Source organism: Globicephala melas, chromosome 12 (assembly GCF_963455315.2).
Source record: "Globicephala melas chromosome 12, mGloMel1.2, whole genome shotgun sequence".
In the NCBI taxonomy this organism is placed as follows: Eukaryota; Metazoa; Chordata; class Mammalia; order Artiodactyla; family Delphinidae; genus Globicephala; species Globicephala melas.
In genome coordinates this window covers 64427485-64449659 of record NC_083325.1, presented here as the reverse complement: position 1 = coordinate 64449659, position 22175 = coordinate 64427485, and the positions used below count along the sequence as shown (strand labels likewise).

The 22175-nt window shown below is 39.0% G+C and overlaps 1 protein-coding gene across 2 annotated transcripts in view; it reads left to right on the top strand.

Annotated features, from left to right (window-relative positions):
• Positions 1–22175, top strand: part of TTC27 (tetratricopeptide repeat domain 27) — a 174434-nt gene that overhangs the window by 82866 nt on the left and 69393 nt on the right. For both annotated transcript variants that reach the window (XM_030857980.2, XM_060309262.1), the window contains exons 11-12: positions 13480–13575; positions 16181–16303. In XM_030857980.2, the coding sequence (XP_030713840.2) occupies positions 13480–13575; positions 16181–16303 (219 nt within the window). The remainder of the gene's footprint in view (positions 1–13479; positions 13576–16180; positions 16304–22175) is intronic.

Here is a 22175-nt window from a genome sequence, read left to right as displayed (position 1 = left end):
TTTTTGGATTTATAATCATCAGTAATATTAGTCTGTAATTTTTTTTGTAGTATCTTTGTCTGGTTTTGGTATTAGGGTGATGGTGGCCTCATAGAATGAGTTTGGGAATGTTCCTTCCTCTGCAATTTTTTGGAAGAGTTTGAGAAGGATAGGTGTTAGCTCTTCTGTAAATGTTTCATAGAATTCACCTGTGAAGCCATATAATCCTGGATTTTCATTTGTTGGAAGATTTTTAATCACAGTTTCAATTTCATTACTTGTGATTGGTCTGTTCATATTTTCTATTTCTTCCTGGTTTTGTCTTGGGAGGTTATACCTTTCTAAGAATTTGTCCATTTCTTCCAGGTTGTCCATTTTATTGGCATAGAGTTGCTTGTAGTTGTTTCTTAGGATTCTTTGTATTTCTGTGATGTCTGTTGTAACTTCTTTTTCATTTCTAAATGTATTGATTTGAGTCCTCTCCCTCTTTTTGTTGATGAGTCTGGCTAATGGTTTATCAATTTTGTTTGTCTTCTCAAAGAACCAGCTTTTAGTTTTATTGATCTTTGCTATTGTTTTCTTGATTCTATTTCATTTATTTCTCCTCTGATCTTTATAATTTCTTTTCTTCTGCTAACTTTGGGTTTTGTTTGTTCTTCTTTCTCTAGTTCCTTTAGGTGTAACGTTAGATTGTTTTTTTGAGATTTTTCTTGTTTCTTGAGGTAGGCTTGTATAGCTATAAACTTCCCTTTTAGAACTGCTTTTGCTGCATCCCATAGGTTTTGGGTGATCGTGTTTTCCTTGTCATTTGTTTCTAGGTATTTTTTGATATCCTCTTTGATTTCTTCAGTGATCACTTGGTTATTCAGTAACGTATTGTTTAGCCTCCATGTGTTTGTGTTTTTTATGTTTTTTTCCCTGTAATTGTTTTCTAATCTCATAGTGTTGTGTTCAGAAAAGATGGTTGATATGATTTCAGTTTTCTTTAGTGTACTGAGGCTTGATTTGTGACCCAAGATGTGATCTCTCCTGGAGAATGTTGCATGCGCACTTGAGAAGAAAGTGTAATCTGCTGTTTTTGGATGGAATGTCCTATAAATATCAATTAAATCTTTCTGGTCTATTGTGTCATTTAAAACTTCTGTTTCCTTATTAATTTTCTGTTTGGATGATCTGTGCATTGGTGTAAGTGAGGTGTTAAAGTCCCCCACTGTTATTGTATTACTGTCCATTTCCTCTTTTATAGCTGTTAGCAATTTCCTTATGTATTGAGGTTCTGCTGTGTTAGGTGCATATATATTTATAATTGTTTTATCTTCTTGGGTGGATCCCTTGATCATTATGTAGTGTCCTTCCTTGTCTCTTGTAACATTATTTTAAAGTCTGTTTTATCTGATGTAAGTATTGCCACTCCAGCTTTCTTTTGATTTCCGTTTGCATGGAATATCTTTTTCCATCCCCTCACTTTCAGTCTGTATGTGTCCTTAGGTCTGAAGTGGGTCTCTTGTAGACAGCATATACATGGGTCTTATTTTTGTATCCATTCAGCAAGCGTGTGTCTTTTGGTTGGAGCATTTAATCCATTCACTTTTAAGGTAGCTATCGAAATTTGTGTTCATATTACCATTTTCTTAAACATTTTGGGTTTGTTTTTGTAAGTCCTTTGCTTCTTTATGTTTAATTTTTAATTACCTACTTATTAGCAGGAATAATTGAGAGTTAGCTAAATTAAAGATTATATTTTCATCTGGCAATTTAGCAATCTGAGAGCAGTAGAGACCAGCCTTTGTAATATCCTACAGTCCAAATCTTCAGTCGAGTGCCAAAGCTAACAGGAACAGAGCAATCACTGTGATCACACTGAGGGCAACGTAGAGGTCTTAGCGGGTAGTAATTCACACTTTGGTTGGTTGTATTTTTTTTAAGGGGAAAGAGGTAAAGGAATTGCAGTTTTTTCTTACAGGATTTCCTAAAAAATGATGAACTGCATGCATAAATTGCTACCCTTTGAGGTCATTAGAAGAAGTGATAAGAATTGTAAAGCAAGTATACTCCAATAAAGATATTGGGCTTTCCTGGTGGTGCAGTGGTTGCGAGTCCGCCTGCTGATGCAGGAGACACGGGTTTGTGCCCCGGTCCAGGAAGACCCCACGTGCTGCGGAGCAGCTAGGCCCGTGAGCCATGGCCGCTGAGGCTGCGCGTCCGGAGCCTGTGCTCTGCAATGGGAGAGGCCACAACAGTGAGAGGCCCACGTGCCCCCCACTCCCCCCCAAAAAAAAAGATGTTAAAAAAAAATGATAAGAGACCGGAGTTCATGAATTAGCTACTTAATTATCTCGAAATATGTTCACAGTATTTCTCAACATACCATAAAACAAAGCTTTTTCTCTGTATTACAAGCTGGTCATTTGTTCTGCATTGCAGACTGCTCTCTGAAGTTTTGGTGTCTCATAATATGCACCTGCTCTATTACATTTTCACATATCTTCTTCATGAAAGTACATCCACATGAATTATATTTGGCAGGCTTGGCATTGACCTTGATGTGCAGCTATTTGCGGGAGTGGAATATATGGCTGTCATTATGGATTACAGGAGGCGCAGGGGAGCACGTGATGTAGTAATTCAAGCTGACCTTGGCTGTATTTGGCTTACCCCACGAGGGGGTATGGCTTCAAAATTTGAGAAGTTGCATTTGATTTTTATACTTTAAATATCCTTTTCTAAATATAAGGTGCTTGTAATGGACAGATTGAAGTTTAGAGCTTTTTGAGACTTTTTATACTTCTACTTTAGTACAATTCAAGGACAGGTCTCAGTAGGAAACTTTTAGTTGTAAGGGACAGAAACCCAATTCAAACTGTCTGTAAAAAAGGAAATTGGTTGACTGTTATAATAACTGGGAAGTCTAGGGGTATTCCGATCCCATAGTTAGCTGGATTCAAGGCTCGAAGAGCTCATCCGGTCTTTCTGTCTTTTCTCATCTCTGCTTTTCTCTGCCTGCTTCAGTGTCAGAATGTCTGTTGTCAGAAAAGCACCAGATTTTATTGTCCATAGACCTCACAATCCAAGAGGAAGAGATGTCACGTACTGTGGCCAAGGCTAAGCACCCTAACCTCTTATGCTTCACTTCCCTTACCTGGAGAATGGAGAGAGCGGTAATGCCCACCTCATTCAGATACTGAGGGGTTAAATGACTTAATATTTGTGAAACACTCCAAATAGCGCCTGGCACATAGTAAACCCTCAGTAAATGTTGACTGTTTCTATTATCCTGACTTTAAAGGAGGTACAGGAAAAGAAAACTGCCCAATCCTTCATAACTCACTAAAAGCAATCATTATTACCTAGAATAGAATGCTTTAGATTTAGAAAATCTAAAAACATTGGGATAATTACAATGCTTCACGTTTAGTGTGCTGGGTCCCGCCATTGAGTTTTTCACATATCTGAGATATGAAATCATGTCTTCTGTTCTAACTCTGTACTTCACCTGCATTAATAACCACATGTAGCGCTTGAAAGTTATTGAAAAGTATACTAGAACTTGCTCCTGTGACTGTAGCTATGCTTTTTTTTTTGGAGTCATTATAGTTACTACTGTTTATTCAGAAGTGTGTACAGTTACTACCGTTTACTGGATACTCATGTGCCAGGTTCTAAATAATCCTAGGAAGTAGGCACTATTTATATTTTTACTGGTGAAGAAACTGAAGCACAGAAAATATAAGTGACTCACCCAAGGTCTAATTGAATTTACACCAGGTCTGTCTTGGATTTCGAAGTCCATGCTTTTTTTTTTTTTAAAAATTTATTTATTTTTGACTGAGTTGGGTCTTTGTTGCTGTGCGTGGGCTTTCTCTACTTGTGGCGAGCGGGGGCTACTTTTCGTTGCACTGCATGGGCTTCTCATTGCGGTGGCTTCTCTTGTTGCAGTGCACGGGCTCTAGGCACACGGGCTTCAGTAGTTGTGGTGCCTGGGCTCAGTAGTTGTGGCTCGTGGGCTCTAGAGTGCAGGCTTAGTAGTTGTGGTGCACGGGCTTAGTTGTTCCACAGCACGTGGAATCTTCCTGGATCAGGGCTCGAACCCGTGTCCCCTGCATTGGCAGGCAGATTCTTAACCACTGAACCACCAGGGAAGCCCCTGAAGTCCATGCTTTGATTCACCATGCTGTATTCTCAGGAAGCTCTGAGAAAGAAGATATCAGTGGAAGACTTGGCATCATCTGGGGGAAAGGGGTTGAACCAGCATAGGCAGGAAGAAATGAATAGAGGCTTTTGTGAGGAAGGTTTGGTTGCAGAACTCAGCGTCTGAATGCCTACAATTTAGGTGAAAAGAGGAGGAAATGGATTGTACACAATATCAGGATGCAGTCCCATGTGGGAAAAGAACGTGCACCTGGGAGAGTGAAACTGGCTTCTGCTAAGGCCAAGAAAGGGGGATGCCTGGACAGAGGTTGATGGGCTGAACCAGGATGTGAGTTTCGTGATGATAGATTAGTAAAAATATAGGCAACAATTAGTTCATAAATAAGTGAGATAAAAGAAGGGAGAAGCGATAAACAACATAAAATATTGTTAATAGTTAAAAAAATATTTTGAAAACCTAGAAAGTTACAGAACAGTGAAAACTCAGTAACAGCAGAGAAACTTACTAGTGGAATGGAATAAAGTACACCCACTTAAAGCACACTTCTAAAGGCACTAAATGCTAACTTCAGTCAGATTCCAGTAGGGGCACACTGAAGGTCTTTGACAGTCAGATTGTGTTGATTGAACTGACACATTGGTGTTTCCTGGGACAGCACCCTGTGTACATCTTATGAGCCTTATACAACATTTCTCAAACTTGCCTGAACATATGAACCACTTCCAAGGTGCTTGTTAAAATATAGCTCTCCATGGGACTTCCCCGGTGGCGCAGTGGTTAAGAATCCACCTGCCAATGCAGGGGACACGGGTTCGAGCCCTGGTCCGGGAAGATCCCACATGCTGTGGATCAAGTAAGCCCGTGTGCCACAACTACTGAGCCTGTGCTCTAGAGCCCACGAGCCACAACTACTGAAGCCCGCACGCTTAGAGCCCATGCTCCACAACAAGAGAAGCCACCACAATGCGAAGCCCGCGCACCGCAACCAAGAGTAGCCCCTGCTTGCCGCAACTAGAGGAAGCCTGCACGCAGCAACAAAGACCCAATGCAGACAAAAGTAAAAAAAATATATATATATGTAATATATATATATATATATATATATATATATGGCTCTTCAGCCCAGCCTGCAGAAATTCAGGGTCTGGTGAGGGTGGTGATTATGGGTGCGTTTGGAAGAGACTGCCCCTGACAGAGGCAGGTTGTTCATCTTTTGTAGCTCCAGATATTTTCCTGTCTTACATCCAAGTACAAACAGAACAGAGACTAAAAGGGCATTTACCAAGGCCTGGAGGCCAGTGTTGTGGTTTAACAGGGGACTGGGTGCCAGAAGGAACCTTAGAGGTGAGTGTTACTGAGGGCTGCAGACGAGGGCCAGGTGGAATTGAGCTGGCTGAGGAACAGATGCTTTGCATCTGACTGAGAGTGCTCAGGAAAGTAGGTGTAATTATTATTAGACTTAACTATTTTAACTTTTTTAGAAAGGATAATACTGGGAATTTAAAGCATTCATTTAAGTTTTAATAAATATTCTTTGCACTCTTATGATACTTGCAGACTGTAAACAGACTGACTTTTCTCATTTCCTAATCTTTTAAGAAAAGATAATAAAGGAGAACTTCTAAGTATTGCCTTAAATACTAAGCAGGGTCCCCTGAGAAGTTGTGGGAGAAGGTTGGAGGTGGGCGGCGTCTGGGGAAGGCACGAGAGATTGTGCATCTCCCAGTTCTCAGGCAGCAGTTCTCAGGGGGTGATTGTGGAGCCCCGAGGCTCCTCAGCCCTTTCGGAGTGTCCAAGGTCACAACTGTCTTCACAACAATATTGAGATACTATTTATCTTGTCACTGTGTTGATACTGAATCACTAGAAGCAATGGGGGGTCAAACTGTTGGCCCCTTAACCGGAATCAAGGTCAGGACACCATACTGTGCTGGTAGTCATCCTGTGCTCCACCACCACGAGTTTGTAGCTTAAAAAAAAGAAAAGACAGTTTTGTTTTTTGGGTTTTTTAAATTTATTTATTTTTTGGTTGTGTTGGGTCTCTTAGTTGCAACGCGTGGTATCTTCGTTGTGGCACTCAGGATCTTTTGTTGTGGTATGTGGGCTTCTCTCTAGCTGTGGTGCACGGCTCCAGAGTGCATGGGCTCAGTAGTTGTGGCATGCGGGCTCTCTAGTTGTCGCACGCTGGCTCTAGAGTGCGTGGGTTCAATAGTTGCGGCATGCGGGCTTAGTTGCCCCGTGGCATGTGGGATCTCAGTACCCCAACCAGGGATTGACCCATGTTTCCCTACATCGGAAGGCGGATTCTTAACCACTGAACCACCAGGGAAGTCCCAAGACAGTTTTGTTTATGAATGTCTTTGATAAAGCGGTAAATATTATTTTATTAAGTCTTCACCCTTGACAGCATGCTTTTTAATATTCTACGTGATGAACTGGGAAGTACTTGCGAAACGCTTGTGCTGCGTGCTGAAGTACAGTGGTTGTCTCAAGAAAAGCTAAGCGAGTTGCTTTTCCTAGGAAACAGTGTTTTTACTAAGAAGAACTATTGACAGACTATGCGTATTCATACTTGGGTATTTGGCAGAAATTTTCTTAAAAATAAATGAAGTGAGCTCATCACTTCTAGGAAAATAATTGACAGTATTTCTTACCAGTGATGAAATTTTGAGCTTTTAAGAAAAAAAATGAGACTTTTGGAAATCTTTTATATGCAGTTATGAATTTGACAGCTTTCCAATACTTCAAGTACTGGGCTGAGAGTTTTCTTGTGAGATCATTGGTGATATTAATGCATACAATTTTTAATATTATATGAAATATGTCAACATTTGTAAATCTGCACATTTTCCAAATGACTAATGCATGATGTGAAAAATCAAGCATGGGTAAAAGGTCCATTCAGGGTTCAAGATACATCAGTGAGTAGTTTTTTGTTTTTTGTTTTTTTTTTAGACCAGTGGATTTTACTGTAACAGGGTATTTAATGTAACAGGGAAACATTCATTGATAGGATTTCAAATTCCACATTGCAGGTAACTCTAAGAAGCCACCACATTTTGAATTTTGATGTAGTATCAAAGGATAATGTGCACAATTAACTGAAAAAGCTGTTAACATACTTCTCCCTTTTCCAACTACCTATCTGTATGAGGCCAAATTTTCTTCATAAATTTCAACCAAAACATCATATTGTAACAGATTGACTACAGAAGACAGTATGAGAATAGATGACAGAATAGCTGTCATCTATTAAGCCAGACATTAAAGACAGTTGCAAAAATGTAACACATTGACAGTTTTTTTTTTGTTTTTTTTTTTTACTTTTTTCTTTGTGCCACTCAGCTTGCAGGATCTTAATTCCCTGACCAGGAATTGAACGCGGGCCCCCAGCCGTGGAAGCTCGAGTCTTAACCACTGGACGTCCAGGGAATTCCCAAGACATTGCCAATCTTTTCAAGACTTTTTTTTGGGGGGGGGGTAGATATAGTTATTTTTCATGAAACATATTATGTATGTTAATGTAATAGATTCATTATTTTCTTTTAGAATGGATTAATATTTAAATTTTATTCAGTTTTAATTTCTAATATGATAAATATTGATAGATGATAGCCCACACAAACAAAAGCTCTTTAGAGTCCCTCAATAATTTATAAGAGTTTAAAGAGGTCCTACAACATTGTAAAGCAACTATACTCCAATAAAAATTAATAAAAAAAATAAATATAAAGAGGTCCTGAAACGAAATGGTTTAAGAACTGCTAAGGTGTGACTAAGGGGAATGTTCCAAGATCCTTGTGTGGGCTTCCTTGAAGCCTCCCTCTTTATGTTCATCTCTTCTGTCTGGAATCATAAAAAAGACATCTAGGCTCTCCCAGCCCCCTTTAGTAGACGCAGCTCCTACCAGCCAACACATAAAAGTCTTTGGAACAGGAAGTAGTGATTAAAGATCTTCTTGGCCAGGCCACACCCTGACTCCCATATTATGTGATTAGGTGGGGAAAAACCCAGTTAATTAGAGTTCTCAGTATTTTTCCAGTGAGAAGCTGCTTTTTATTTTCACAGCTCTGATAATTTCCACTTAGGAGGTAAGGTTTTAATGAAGCTGTCAACTTAGTGTTTGGAATCAGACAGGCTCACCTATTTCATAGCTTTAAACTTTGGGCAAGCCATTTTTAAAAAAATGAATGAATGAATGAATGAATGGCTGAGTTGGGTCTTTGCTGCTGTGCACGGGCTTTTTCTAGTTGCGGTGAGCAGGGGCTACTCTTTGTTGCAGTGCGCGGGCTTCTCATTGTGGTGGCTTCTCTTGATGCGGAGCATGGGCTCTAGGTGCACGGGCTTCAGTAGTTGTGGCTCACGGGCTCTAGGTGCACGGGCTTCAGTAGTTGTGGCTCACGGGCTCTAGAGTGCAGGCTCAGTAGTTGTGGCGCATGGGCTTTGTTGCTCCGCGGCATGTGGGATCTTCCTGGACAAGGGCTCAAACCCGTGTCCCCTGCATTGGCAGGCGGATTCTTAACCACTGCGCCACCAGGGAAGCCTGGGCAAGCCATTTTTTTAATCTCTCTGATTCCCTGCAATTCCCAATACACAAGGTAAAACTGAATTAACAATAGGTTTAACAACTTAGTAGGTTGTTAATAGGTTTTGATTCTCATTCCCCTTGTTCCTATTAGAAGTTTTCTTGGACTTGGGAGCTTGAGATGGCAGTTAGCTTCACCACTCTGAATCATGGCGGAATGACTGCAGACTCCTGTCAAAGAGAGCAGTTCAGCCCAACTGTTGGATATATTTGATTAAGTACGTATTTTTATAATAAATCCCACCCTCCTACACACACACACACACACACACACACACACTCACATTGCACAAAAAAGCAAGGTGATTTGGCATATGATCAATCATACCTTTTAGATTATCAGCTAATTTCTACTTGGCTCTTCAGAAAGTGGATAAACACTTTGATATCATGCAAGCAAGAAAGAATAGCCTTCAGTGAAAGTGTAGGTCCTTAGGGACTAGCTCTGTTCTTTTGAAGATATGTGTGCCATACTTTTAGATACGAGCACATAAATAAAGTCTAAATCATACCAGACCTTGTTCAGAATCGTCCTTCTATACTAAGTCATTCTCCATGTGCTAATTTTAAAATGTAGCCTTGATCTTCTCTAGTTTTTTGGAGGGGAAGTTCTTTCGGTACTGAAAACAGAGCATTGAAAAGAGAGGACCCATCATTGTTTTCCAGGGTTTCATTCCCCATTCCTTAGAGGTATCTTTTATTCCCCATTCCTTAGAGGTATCTCCTGACCTCTGGTACAGTGGCTCCTGGAAGGCTGGAGAGTCGTTATTGTTTGGGGTTAGAGAATCTATATGCACAAGCACGTTGTCTCAAAGGACACTCAAAGTATAAATGCTTTGCGATGGAGTTTGGGGAGAAAAAGACATTAAAAGGGAGTCTTAAAACTTGAAAACAGTTTCATATCACAGTAGTTTATACATCATGAGGTCATCTTTGGTGTCTCCCAGCAGTTATCATACCTGGATTTTCTGTGACTTGGCTGTCCCCCCACCTCCTGACTGAGCTCTAGACTCTTCCTGACTCTTTACTCATTGTCTTTCCCGTTTATCCACATTTCTTCTGTCACCCTCCTATGTACACTCTGCTTGCTTTCAACTCTTAATGATTGGTCTAGGGTATATTCACTTCTCTCTCTCTCTCTCCATTTTTGATGTTACCATTTTCCCTTAAAGGCAACTTCTCATACCAGTTTTAACTTATGACCAAGTGCCCATGACTTTCAGGTGTGAAATACATGAAATTTAGAAACTGGAGAGAGAAAATGGGAAGTGAAAGGGTAGGACACTGCTTTAGAGGTCATTTACCTCAATTTCTGGGGGTGTGTGAAAGCTTACAAAGTGCCAGTTTGTCTCTGCGCTACTGTTTCTGTCCACGTTCACACACACACACGTATACACGGCAGGGGCTCGGGCTTGCTGTTCATTCAGTCCCATTCTCCTAGGACTTCATGTCCTGCCGTTGTCTTCCAGACCGCTTTGGTACAGTTTGCCCCTGAGGAATGAACCTGATGCTTGTGTTCGGCTAATGGTACCTGAAACTAGCAACCTCCTCAGATGCTTGAAATTAAACAAAATACTCTTTTGATAAAGCCATATACTCAGAGTGTTTGGAGTGCAAAAGATCATTTAGAAAATCATTTCGTAGATGAGTGCCTTTGTGTTTAAATGACTTGCTTGTTGGAGGTTGACCTAGAACAGCAGGCAGGCCACTTCACCTATCAGTACTCTTTTTCTTGTAAAGGACTCCAGTTCATTTGACTATAATGGGATTATTCCAGAATGAGTCACTAGAAATAATCCTGCTCTGAAAAACCTAGAGATGAATTGTAAATAAGTTCCTGTATTTGGGGTGAGTTAGCAAATAAGAGAGTACTTTGAATTCAGTAGAGGAAATAGACAAGTTAATTTGATGTTCTTGGTTTTATTGGTAGGTGAATCTTTAGGTGGTTGTCATATTTAAGGTAGGAAGAAGTATATTCTGTGCAGGAGTGAAAATAGGTTAGAATTCTGTTTTTAATCTTTATCATACACATGGCCTATTCGAGTTCTATAAAGCATGGCTGTACTTGTACAGGGGCTTATTTATGGTATCAGATTCAAGTAAATGTTCATTCTCTGCTCTCTCCGGTGGTCTCTGACATTTTGGAGAGTATCTGAGAGTACCAGAGACACTCTGAGGTCATCTAAAAGTATCTGAGAGTATCTGAAATACATAATAAATCTGTTTATTAATAAATGAGGAAGTATTTACTGAGCACTGATTAATACGTTTTAGCTAGATGCAGTAAGTGCAGCAAACAGCGTGAGTTTTGTTTGAAAATCAGATGTCTTGCATGTAATTAAGACTTCATAAAAGTAAATGTTGGGATGTTGCTTTTGGCTTTTAATTATTAAATAAGCATTATTTATTTTTTCTTTCCAAAGGAATAAAAAGAATTTGATAAAAGGGAAAATTTCCCCCCCTTAATGAAGTAATTCAGTGAACCTTCTATTTATGTATTGTAACCATATGTATTCAGCCAGAGGTTTTTCTTCTCTTCTCTCTTTCCTACAACTAAATAGCTTTGGGCAGAAGCATGCAACCTTTTTGCTATTACGTTTCTCTGAAGTAAGGCCAGAAAGCTTTAAAAATGTTTTGATCAAGATGGTTTAGGAGTCTGGTTATGACTCAGTTTGTTCTGACTGATTTGATTGAATAACATCTTGGATTGTCAAAGAAGTGATGTAATGAGTGTTTTCTCATTCTGCAGGGTATTCTTAGACTAACAAATGTATCTCCCACCTATTATAATATAGAGAACTTCCCTTCTCCCCCAGTTGAGGAGCAGTTCCCCTGCTCAGAAACTGGTCTCCTCTTACTTATAGTGGGATTTGTTAGATTCTTGTCCTTTTCTTTCTCCTGAGGAAGTTTGAACTTGCTACCTCTTACTTTTTTGTTGTTGTTTTTGAAATTTTCAATTTTAATTTCATAAAAACTTGAAAAAAATTTCAAACTTACAGAAAAGTTTTAAGTACAGGACCAGCTGTCTTTTGTATCCTGAAGTTTGGAAAGTAAGTTGCAAACATAGAGCTTCATCATCCTCAAATACATGGACGCTCTCCTCCATAACTACAATATGTGCATTAACATCAGAAAATTAACGTTGACGTATTGTTGCCATCTAATCCTTATAAGATAGGCCTGTGAAAACTAGTCAATTGCCAAAAAAAGAAAATTTGAGCACTGCATTATGCAAAAAAGGTCATGATAATTCACAGTTGAGAGGTCTCCGTATAAAACAGAAAAAACATATATGCGTACTGTATGGCAAATGAGGAGGCAGGTGAAGATGATCACGGTAATGGAACTACTGTCTGTGTATTTACCTAGGACTCCCGTGCGTCTGCATTCACTTTGATGCTGAATATGTGGGGTCTTGTAATGACTCATCACGTGACTACCAGTTAGTGCCAGCCTTTGGCTTTGCATTTGGCCCTGGTACCTTTGCTCAGAGTCAGCCATCTTGGTCTTGTTGGTCTGCTTCTTGACATAGCCTCTTCGAGTTCAGTTACTTAGTACAAAAAAAAAAAGTGCAGGTATTTCAAACCAGCAGAGGGATTCCTCAGTGCATGCAGCTTGAAGCTGTCCACTGCACCTTAAGGGTGGTCTCACATGAATGAATGTCCTGCCCTATGTCTCTCTTGCTGAAGAGTAAGAGAACTCACCCTCTGTGATCAAATAGACACATGCTTTGATTTCACTTTATTCGTTAGAAAATTCCTAAATGAAGTTCTTCATGTAATTTTTCTCTGATTTATGTTAGAAAGTGCCATTGTCACAGTGACAGTATGGCTGTGAAATAGATATGCTGAAGAACAGTTTTTCTTAGAAAAAGTAAAAAGGCTGATTAATAAGGCTAGTTCTTTGAAAGAACTATTATAGGAAACCTCAATTTAAAAAACTATTTTCCTGGGCTTCCCTGGTGGCGCAGTGGTTGAGAGTCCACCTGCCGATCCAGGGGACAGGGGTTCATACCCTGGTCCGGGAAGATCCCACATGCCACAGAGTGTCTGGGCCCGTGAGCCATGGCCGCTGAGCCTGCGTGTCCGGAGCCTGTTCTCCGCAACGGGAGAGGCCACAACAGTGAGAAGCCTGCGTACTGCCAAAAAAAATAAATAAATAAAAATAAACTATTTTCCTGGTAAGTTTTAAATGTACAAATTTACATAGATGTTGATTAATTTAAAGTTTTTAAAAATATTTAACGAAATTCAAGGACTTCCCTGGTGGCGCCGTGGTTAAGAATCTACCTGCCAATGCAGAGGACAAGGGTTCGATCCCTGGTTTGGGAAAATCCCACATGCCGCGGAGCAACTAAGCCCGCGTGCCACAACTACTGAGTCCATGTGTCACAACTACTGAAGCCCACGTGCTCTAGGGCACGAGTGCTGCAACTGCTGAGCTCGCATGCTGCAACTACTGAAGCCCTCACTCCTAGAACCCGTGCTCTGCAACTAGAGAAGCCACCGCAATGAGAAGCCCGCGCACTGCAACAAAGAGTAGCCCCTGCTCACCGCAACTAGAGAAAAGCCTGTGCACAGCAACGAAGAGTCAGTGCAGCCAAAAAAAAAATGAAATTCAAGAAAAAATTCACACATCCCATCACCTTATCAAAGTAACTTGTGTTCTTTATTGTTTATATGTCTGTATAACTTGCAATAAGAATCTTGTTTATATTAAAAAGTTATTGCACATATAGATTCTGATTATGATACATGCTCTTAAGGCTCTTGCAGACCAATTTGAAGATAAGACTACGTCTGTATTGGAACGTCTGAAGATTTTCTATTGCTGTCAAGTGCCACCTCATTGGGCCATTCAGGTATTTTTGTTGTTGTTGTCATTGGGTATGGAAAATACTTCGCATTTGAAAGATAAACGCATTAGATGTTTATGTTTGAGTTTTCAAATATTTCAGTGAAAAGAATAAAAGTATCTAGCTGAGGATTGCCAGTTACTTCAAACTGCTATTTGAGTAAAGTGATATTAGACTTTTATAACATTAAAAAAAATTTAAACTAGATCAACTAGAACCACAGAAGTCTTCATTTTCAATGTTTAAAAGCCCTTTAAGGACCTTCTGCTAAAGAATGAACCTTTTAAGCAAGTTGTGTACAAAAGGTAAAGGAAAGCATTTATTCAATACTTGATATTGTGGGATACCCTTAACTACTCTCCTCTTTCTAGTGATATGAGAATACCTAGTTTAGCTCCCACACCATGGTTCTCCTGTGTAAGAGGCGTCGGTTCTCTAGTTTGTAAAATTTTAAGCACTGAAGGCCACTTAAGATATGTGGTCCAGTTTCTTAATTCTACAGAAAAGAAAATTGAGGCCCAGTGCAATTAATTACACTTTTCCAATGTTGATCATATAGCTGTTCACGAACTACATCTTTAGTTTCCCAACTTTTAGTCTAGTTTACCTCCTTTCCTGTATCTCCACTGGGTTGTAATTATTACAAATAATAACAGCCAGCTTTTACTGCACATTTATTATGAGGTGCACATTTTGTTCTGCCTTTCACACACGTTATCTTATTTTATTGCAACAATTTTGTGAAATAGCCTCATTTTACAGATGTGAAAGCTATGGTGCAGAGTGGCTAAGTGGAGTTAAATGATGCTAGCCAGAAATTTCTAGATGATTTAGTAACTATTGTCATTTTAACCAGCTTCCTGTCCTCTCTTGTGGATTAGGCACATAGGCAGTGATTTAGAACTATAAATGCCAACCCACAATTCAGTGACTCAGAATCTCCATCATAAGATTTCTTAGAGAGTAGGTTATATTCTTAAGCACAGGGTAAATGAGGGGGTTTATTACACATTGGGATTCATTTTATCTATTGAAGGCATCTCAATAAAACATAGGCACAAAAAAAGCTTTGTTATATCATCTCTAAAGGAGTAGCTTCTTCATCAGGAAGGTGTTAAAAATTGGAACTTTTTGGCATGTTTTTGACCCTGATCTGTGAAATTTAAGTGCTTTGTACTGTGTGATTTGTGGTGTATAAACCTCTCAGACTGTTATTGTGACAAAACATGTCTGTTGAGGGTGTAGCTGTTACTCTGTTTCTGAACAGAACCATTAGGAAAATTAAGTACTGTTCAAATAAATTTAGGATGTAGGCTAAGTGTTTATTTTATCTGCTTAGGAAGCTGTGGGTTTTAGGATATTTGGGCAGTTAGATAAACATCCTCTTTCATTAAGAAATTAAATCATTTTTCTTTCATAATAGGGAGTAACCATATCTTTATGTATTATTTTTAAAGATCAAGAAGTAACAGCATAGTTTATTATAAAAAGAGAATTCATCTTTACTGCTAGCTAAAGATCATATCAGCTTAGATGTCATAACTTTCTTCATCTATTAAATGAAAAGATTAAACTACTTACTACATGAGCATTAAGACTTATTCCAGCTCCCACATGCTATGTTCAGGTTTTGAAAATGTCCAACCACATATTCTAAAATAGCCAAATTCTCTTGTATTTCATAGGATACAGAAGAATTGGACCATCCCTTTTATTTATTTCGATAATATGTTAGCTTATAATTTTCAGGCATATTTCATTTTACTTTCTAAGTTTGTTAGTCCTGCATGTTCCATGTCCATAAGCCTCTTAACTCTTAAATATGTATTGAATTTTGAAACCAGACCTTCTAGAGTCTCACCTACTTTTTAAACCTTTTTAATATTGTTTTTCTATTCCTGCAGGTTGGATCACTTATAATATACAGTATGTTTATTTTTGAATATATTTAACCTTCACTCACCTTACCATAATTTGCACCCTTTTATCTGCCAAGGACTGGGAAATTAGTAGCTACGTTTTTTAGGATGTGCTTAAAATAAATTAGTGTTTTCATTTTCCTCAGCTATATGCCCAGAAGTGGAATTACTGGATCATATGGTAGTGCTATTTTCAGCTTCCTGAGGAACCTCCATACAGTTTTCTGTAGTGGCTGCACCAGTTTACATTCCCACCAACAGTGCACAAGAGTTCCCTTTTCTCCACGCCCTCAGCAACACTTATCTCTTGTCTTTCTGATAATGGCCATTCTAACTAGAGTTTTAAAAATTGATTTATTGGATATCAACTTTACAACAGAGATTGTCATATATAGAATCTCTAGGTAATGAAGAAATACAGATTTTGCCTTTTAAGTTCTGAATTCTTGGGAAAAAATTGATATATTGAGTGTTTTGAACAGTTCCTATATTGTTTTTTAATTCTGTACCCCCTCTAAAGAGGCTTGCTAAAGTAAAGGTAAGTATTGAATGATTGCAAATTTCTAATTCGTAGAGGTTGAATTGTAGAAATTAGGCATTTAATACAGTAAGCAGATTGGATATACCTACAAGTGGAATAGGAATCTGTCTTTGTGTAAAGGATTGTTCATTATTTTAACTTGATTTTCTAGCGCCAGCTTGCAAGTTTACTCTTTGAGTTGGGATGTACCAGTTCAGCCCTTCAGATATTTGAGAAGCTAGAAATGTGGGAAGATGTTGTCATTTGTTATGAAAGAGCTGGGCAGCATGGGAAGGTATGTAATAGTAAAATTCTGTGTACTGGCCAGGACCTTTCATCTTTGAGCATCTTCTCACTTGTTTTTTAAGCCTGCTTTTGCCAACAGTTCACTTATATTCCTTTTTTCACTTTTTCCCCCAGAAATCTTTTTAATGTTTTCTCTGATTTCCGTTGGGGCAGATTATTTTGTCTGCATGTGTATGTGTATATAAAAGAGAAAAGCAAGGCCCTAAACTGATACAGTATTTGATGTTTGTGAATAAATAATGAAAGCTTTAAACACATTGCACCTTGCGATCTCTTTCCTTTATTAACTCTCCTTCTGTAGACAACTTCAAAATGAACTATTAGAAATTATTTTAAGCACCATTGTGTTGCCTTATGATCAGAGGCTGTGGGTCGGAAGGAAGGTTACCTAGGAGGAGGGCAGCTGGCTTGGCCTGTAGAAAATCCAAAGAGTGTGACAACCCACCCCGCCTTGGGGCAGAAGAGTTGTCAAGTGTGTAATGCACATTTAATTCCACCCTTAAATTGGGTCAAGAGAGAGAATGTTGCCATATTTGCATCTGTTATTAATCTATTGTTCTTTCCCTCATAAATGAAAAGAATTTTTAAAGAAAGAAAAAAGGACTATGCAGTGTGTGTATGTTCAATGGACACATTGAAATCATTTGTTAATTTTGGATTAAAATTTTAAATGGCTAAATTTCTATCATAAATGTAGTACACAGGCAGAGTAAAACCCACAAATTGGATCATTTGTGTCTACAGTCAGCCTTTTGCCGTCACCCTGAAAAAGAGAAATGGTGGTACATGTGTGTCTGTTTCTTAATACCTTTCTAAGTGTGTGTATTTTAGACTAATAGTAAAAGTTACATTCCTTTCGCTAATCACTAATGTCAGTGAAGGTCTTTGAATTGTATTGGGTTAAGGAGAGACTACCATGGTGATAACATGTTACTATAGAAGATTATAGAATTATAATATTTTCATCCTGGGAAAGGGCTCCATAATCATCCGTTCCATTTTTCTCCTTTTCCAGGTAAGGAAAGGAGTCTCTAACGATTCGGGTTAGGTCACAAAGCTAGTTATTGATTAATAACTTAAGAGACCACATGACGTAATGGTTAAAAGCATAGCCCAGACTGCCTGGATTCAAAAGCTAACCTTGGCACATGCTAGCTTTGTGATATTGGGGCAGGTTGCTCAAACATCCCCTAGCCCCCAAGCCTCAGTTTCCTCATCTAGAGGCACATAATCTATCTACCTTACAAGTTTTCGTGGCATAATGTATGTAAACTACATAGAATGGTGCTTTCCTCATAGTGCTGTGTGAGTGTTTGTTGCTATTACTGATTCTAAGACATAATGTTTTTCACATTTTAACGTCTTTGGAATATATCTGTCGCTTGATGGCATCTGTCAGTCGCTGTCAGTCAGGTGGCCATTTGGCCAGGTTGTAATTGCTTGTGCTTGTACAAGTTTAGTTGTAGCTATATTTAGTATCATCATTTCAATTGAGTTATGTACACAGTGTCAGCTCTACATATGTTGGGTTTAATTGCCATTTAAGATATCTTCAAAAAGATTCCCTTATGATATGGCGTTGAAACACAAAGTTATTGAACACACAGTAAAGGACCAAAACAAGGTCAAGAGGTGTGAATTTAGCATTAGTGAAGTAAACATGTGCCATTGGCAAAATCATCACAGTTCCATTTACTTTTCTTTAATAACACTAAAAGCTTTATGGCAGCCAAGAAAGGAAGACATCCCAAAGTAAATGAAGCTGTGTTTTGTACTGAGATCTGTGAAAAAATGGTTGCCACTTAAAATTTCAAGCAGTGTATTGAGGGCAGGAAAAATTGCCAAATTTTTCTGAATAGATTTCAAAAATATCAAAGCACTGAGAGGCTGATGTGATTCATCCATGGCATTGTGTCATAATTTAATTGAAAGTGTTTTTTCTTTTTTTTTTTTTTACGGTACGCGGGCCTCTCACTGTTGTGGCCTCTCCCGTTGCGGAGCACAGACTCCGGACGCGCAGGCTTAGCAGCCATGGCTCACGGGCCCAGCCACTCTGCGGCATGTGGGATCTTCCCGGACCGGGGCACGAACCCGTGTCCCCTGCATGAGCAGGCAGACACTCAACCACTGTGCCACCAGGGAAGCCCGCATTTTTTCTTTATTAGTTAAGAGTTAGTCTTACTATTGATGGCATCTCACATTTGATGAAGTATAGTATTATGTTTCTTCAGGGACTTAAGTTTTTTTTTTTTTTTAGTGCCCATTGTCTGGCACACAGGTAGTACTCAGATATTTGTTTAACAAAGAAATGAATGGATGAATGAATGGTATCTTGACTCCCAGGATACCATTGATGTAGTTCCCATTGCATCATTCTTCACATCGGTCAGTGAACAAATAATAACTGTATATAAAAATATGGAAATTTTTGAAATAGTGATTTTTGAAATAATTAAGCAAGTTGGTGAATCACAAATACCCAAAGCACATTTTGAAATATTAAATTTATTTAATTATTTTTAGAAAGTATGGAAAGTAGAGACCTTCTCTTATTGTAAAAAAATATATATAATGAGTCCATTCCTTTGGATGGATGGACTATGGAATGGATTTGACTATGTTTCCTAAAGTAGTTGTGGTATTATTATTTTTTAAATTTGCACATAACCTTATAAGAAATGTCTTATAGTAATGATAAACTCCTATGTTTTTAATCACTCTATAAAATGTGCATATTTTAATTTTTAGGAATGCATAGTCATTTACTTTGTCTCAAGTCTTTTGTGAGTTACAGCCAAACATCCTTCAAAATCTTGATATTAGCTTTTTATTTGCCACATAAAAGACTTCCCTTACCTGTTTTTCTTATGCTGTATTTACAGATCAGCTTAATCATAGACCCTAAAAACGTTTGCGTCAAGTTGGAAGCAAATGTTTTATTTCTAAAACAGCTAAGATTCTTTTAGTGTTTGGTTGTGTGCCAGTAGTTGTCACCACATTTTGATTTAAGTAGAAGTTTGTGAAATTTTAATCCTTGCATTTAGTGCTTAATGGCATAATTTATTTTTGAAAGGCAAATTCGGAAAAGTATCTAAATCTAATTATTATGCTCTGGTGCTCATGTTTGCACCCCACTAGTAAGATCTCAGACTTTCTAATTTAGAAACTACCTACAGAAATTCTCGTTATTTAATGACCACTGGCAAAATAGCCAAGATTAGTTTTGCTTGACCTTGGGGTCAGAACTGGTTCTCATCTGCTAGCATTTAATTTTTTAAGGCTATTTGGCACACTGCAGTTTCCCCAAGGCTTTTCTATAACAAAAGTTTTATTTTGTTGCTCAAATTGGGTCCGTAAGTGAAAAGACAAAAGACTGAGCAGGCGTAAGCTGCCTGGAGAGGGCAGGGGGGAAGGAAGTGGAGAGATTCAAGTTGGGACCGCTCTTATTTTCTCTTGTTTCTAGGAAACAAGGCTTACCTGAGATGCAGAGCCTTATCTTTCATTATGCTACAGTTGCAGATCATCGTAGCCTTTGGGCTTTAACATTTTTTTCCTTTAAATTGCCAAGTAAATCTTTTATTTCTAAAACAGCTGAGATTCTTTTTAACATTTGGTTGGGGTTTTCTAAGATAGTTTCTTTATATGATTTAAGAGAGTTCCCACATGTTCTTTTCTCACACTACAGTCGAGTAAGCTTCCTAAAAGGCAAATCTGATCATGTTGTTCTGACTCTTCAGGAACTTCCCTGTGTCTCCAGGATTAACTCAGAGCTCTTTAGCGTGAATGGTCTTCACTTCATGATCTGACTCCTGCTTACCTTGCTAACAGCATTGTCTACCTACTTTTTTTTTTTTTAATATTTATTTATTTATTTAGGCAGCGCCAGCTCTTAGTTGTGGCATGCGGGGTCTTTGTCGCCACACATGGGATCTTCGTTGCGGCATGGGGGATCTAGTTCCCTGACCAGGGATCAAACCCGGGCTTCCTGCATTGGGAGCACCGAGTCTTAACCCCTGGACCACCAGGGAAGTCACTACCTACTCTTTTATCTCTGCTTTGCCCCCCTTTGTACTCACTCATCCAGGTTGTGCCCAAAGTTCTGGTAGGACTACACTACTTGTAAGTCTTGAATTTTCAGCATTGTTTGACCTCAGAACCTTTGCACATGCTATTGTCTGTCTAGAACTTGTCCTCCTTAGCTCACTCCTTATTCTTCAGATGTCTCTTTGGTGATTGCTTCCTACAGTGTACTTTCCCTGAAATCTCCCTTGAAGATTTGGTGATATTCTCCTCTGTGCTCCTATAACACCCAACAGTGCTTTTATCCTTCATGTGCTGGCTTAACTCACCTGCTAAACTGTAAGCTGTTTAAGAGCCAGACTTGTGTCTGTATTATTTATAGCTGTCTCGCCAACACTTACCACAGGCCTGGAGCCTAGGGAGAGCTTAAATATATTTGCTGAATGAATGATTAGTAGGTGTTCGTAGAATAGTGATTGCATTGAAGCAAATTCCCAAGTAGACACTCCTTATGGACTTTACATGTGGTGAAAGATACCTCTCCAACCCCTGCTATATATTTTCTCTCCAAAAACAAATTATAACATCTCACCCCTCTCATTTCAACCTTTTAATTTTAGGAATAGAAATAGGAGGCTTCGAGAACTTTTATTTTTGCTCTGCAGATGCTAAGATACTGTGAGCATGCTGTTATTATGTAATGCAATTTTGAGAGCCTTTTATGTACTACATTCTTTATAGAATTATTTTCTCACTGTCATTTAATATTTGTAACAGCCTACAAAGTATGAATTGTTTTTGCCACTCTACTGATTAGCCTTAGTAAGTGGCAGATTTTGGAATCCAAGCTCAGACCTTCCTTTCCTCTAAAGCCCACACTGCTTCCCCAGCATCTGCCCCCCATCCTGGTTGTTGTTAATCCCTTAAAATTTGATGGTCAATTTGTAAGTTAAAACCTGTTGTGTTCACTTGAATGAGGAAGATAGGCAAAACAACTGAAAATATAACTTGGTGTACAAATAGGAGATGACCAACTAATTGGATAACAAGGGCTGTTTTTTTTTTTTGTTTCTGTTTTTTTTTTTTTTAAATTTTTTTTAAATTTATTTAATTTTTGTCTGTGTTGGGTCTTCGCTTCTGCACAACGGCTTTCTCTACTTGTGGCGAGCGGGGGCCACTCTTCATCGCGGTGTGCGGGCCTCTCACTGTCATGGCCTCTCCCGTTGCGGAGCACAGGCTCCAGACGTGCAGGCTCAGTAGTTGTGGCTCACGGGCCCATTTGCTCCGCGACATGTGGGATCTTCCCAGACCAGGGCTCGAATCCGTGTCCCCTGCATTAGCAGGCAGATTCTCAACCACTGCGCCACCAGGGAAGCCCAACAAGGGCTGTTTTTAATTATTCTGTTTTATCTTGGACCTGGAATATTTATGTTGGCAGGTACCCTTTGAAAAATCAAGCCAGAGCGTGGTGCAGTTACACACATAAATGTAAAGAGCAATTAGTGAAGAGTTGGCTCAGTCAGAGAGTGAATAAGACTAGGCATCACCCCACGGAAAAGGGGAGTGAGCGACTGGGCTGAGATGAAGTGTTTTGTACTTTTCACCTCTCAGTTGCCTCTCACAGAACAAGAATGTAGGCTAGGGATAAACTGCCTTTCTGCTAGAAGGATTGTCTGTGACAGCCGTAAGAGTACAAGGTTCTTTGGTGCTCTCTTAGTTCTGCCCTCTCGTCCCATTCACTGTGTCAAGGGCAGTAGAGCACCTTTCCAGTGGTCCAGCTCCCTGTTTTTGAGAAACAGTCTCTGCAGTAGTAAAAATTAGAATCCATTTTCCTCTGTGCT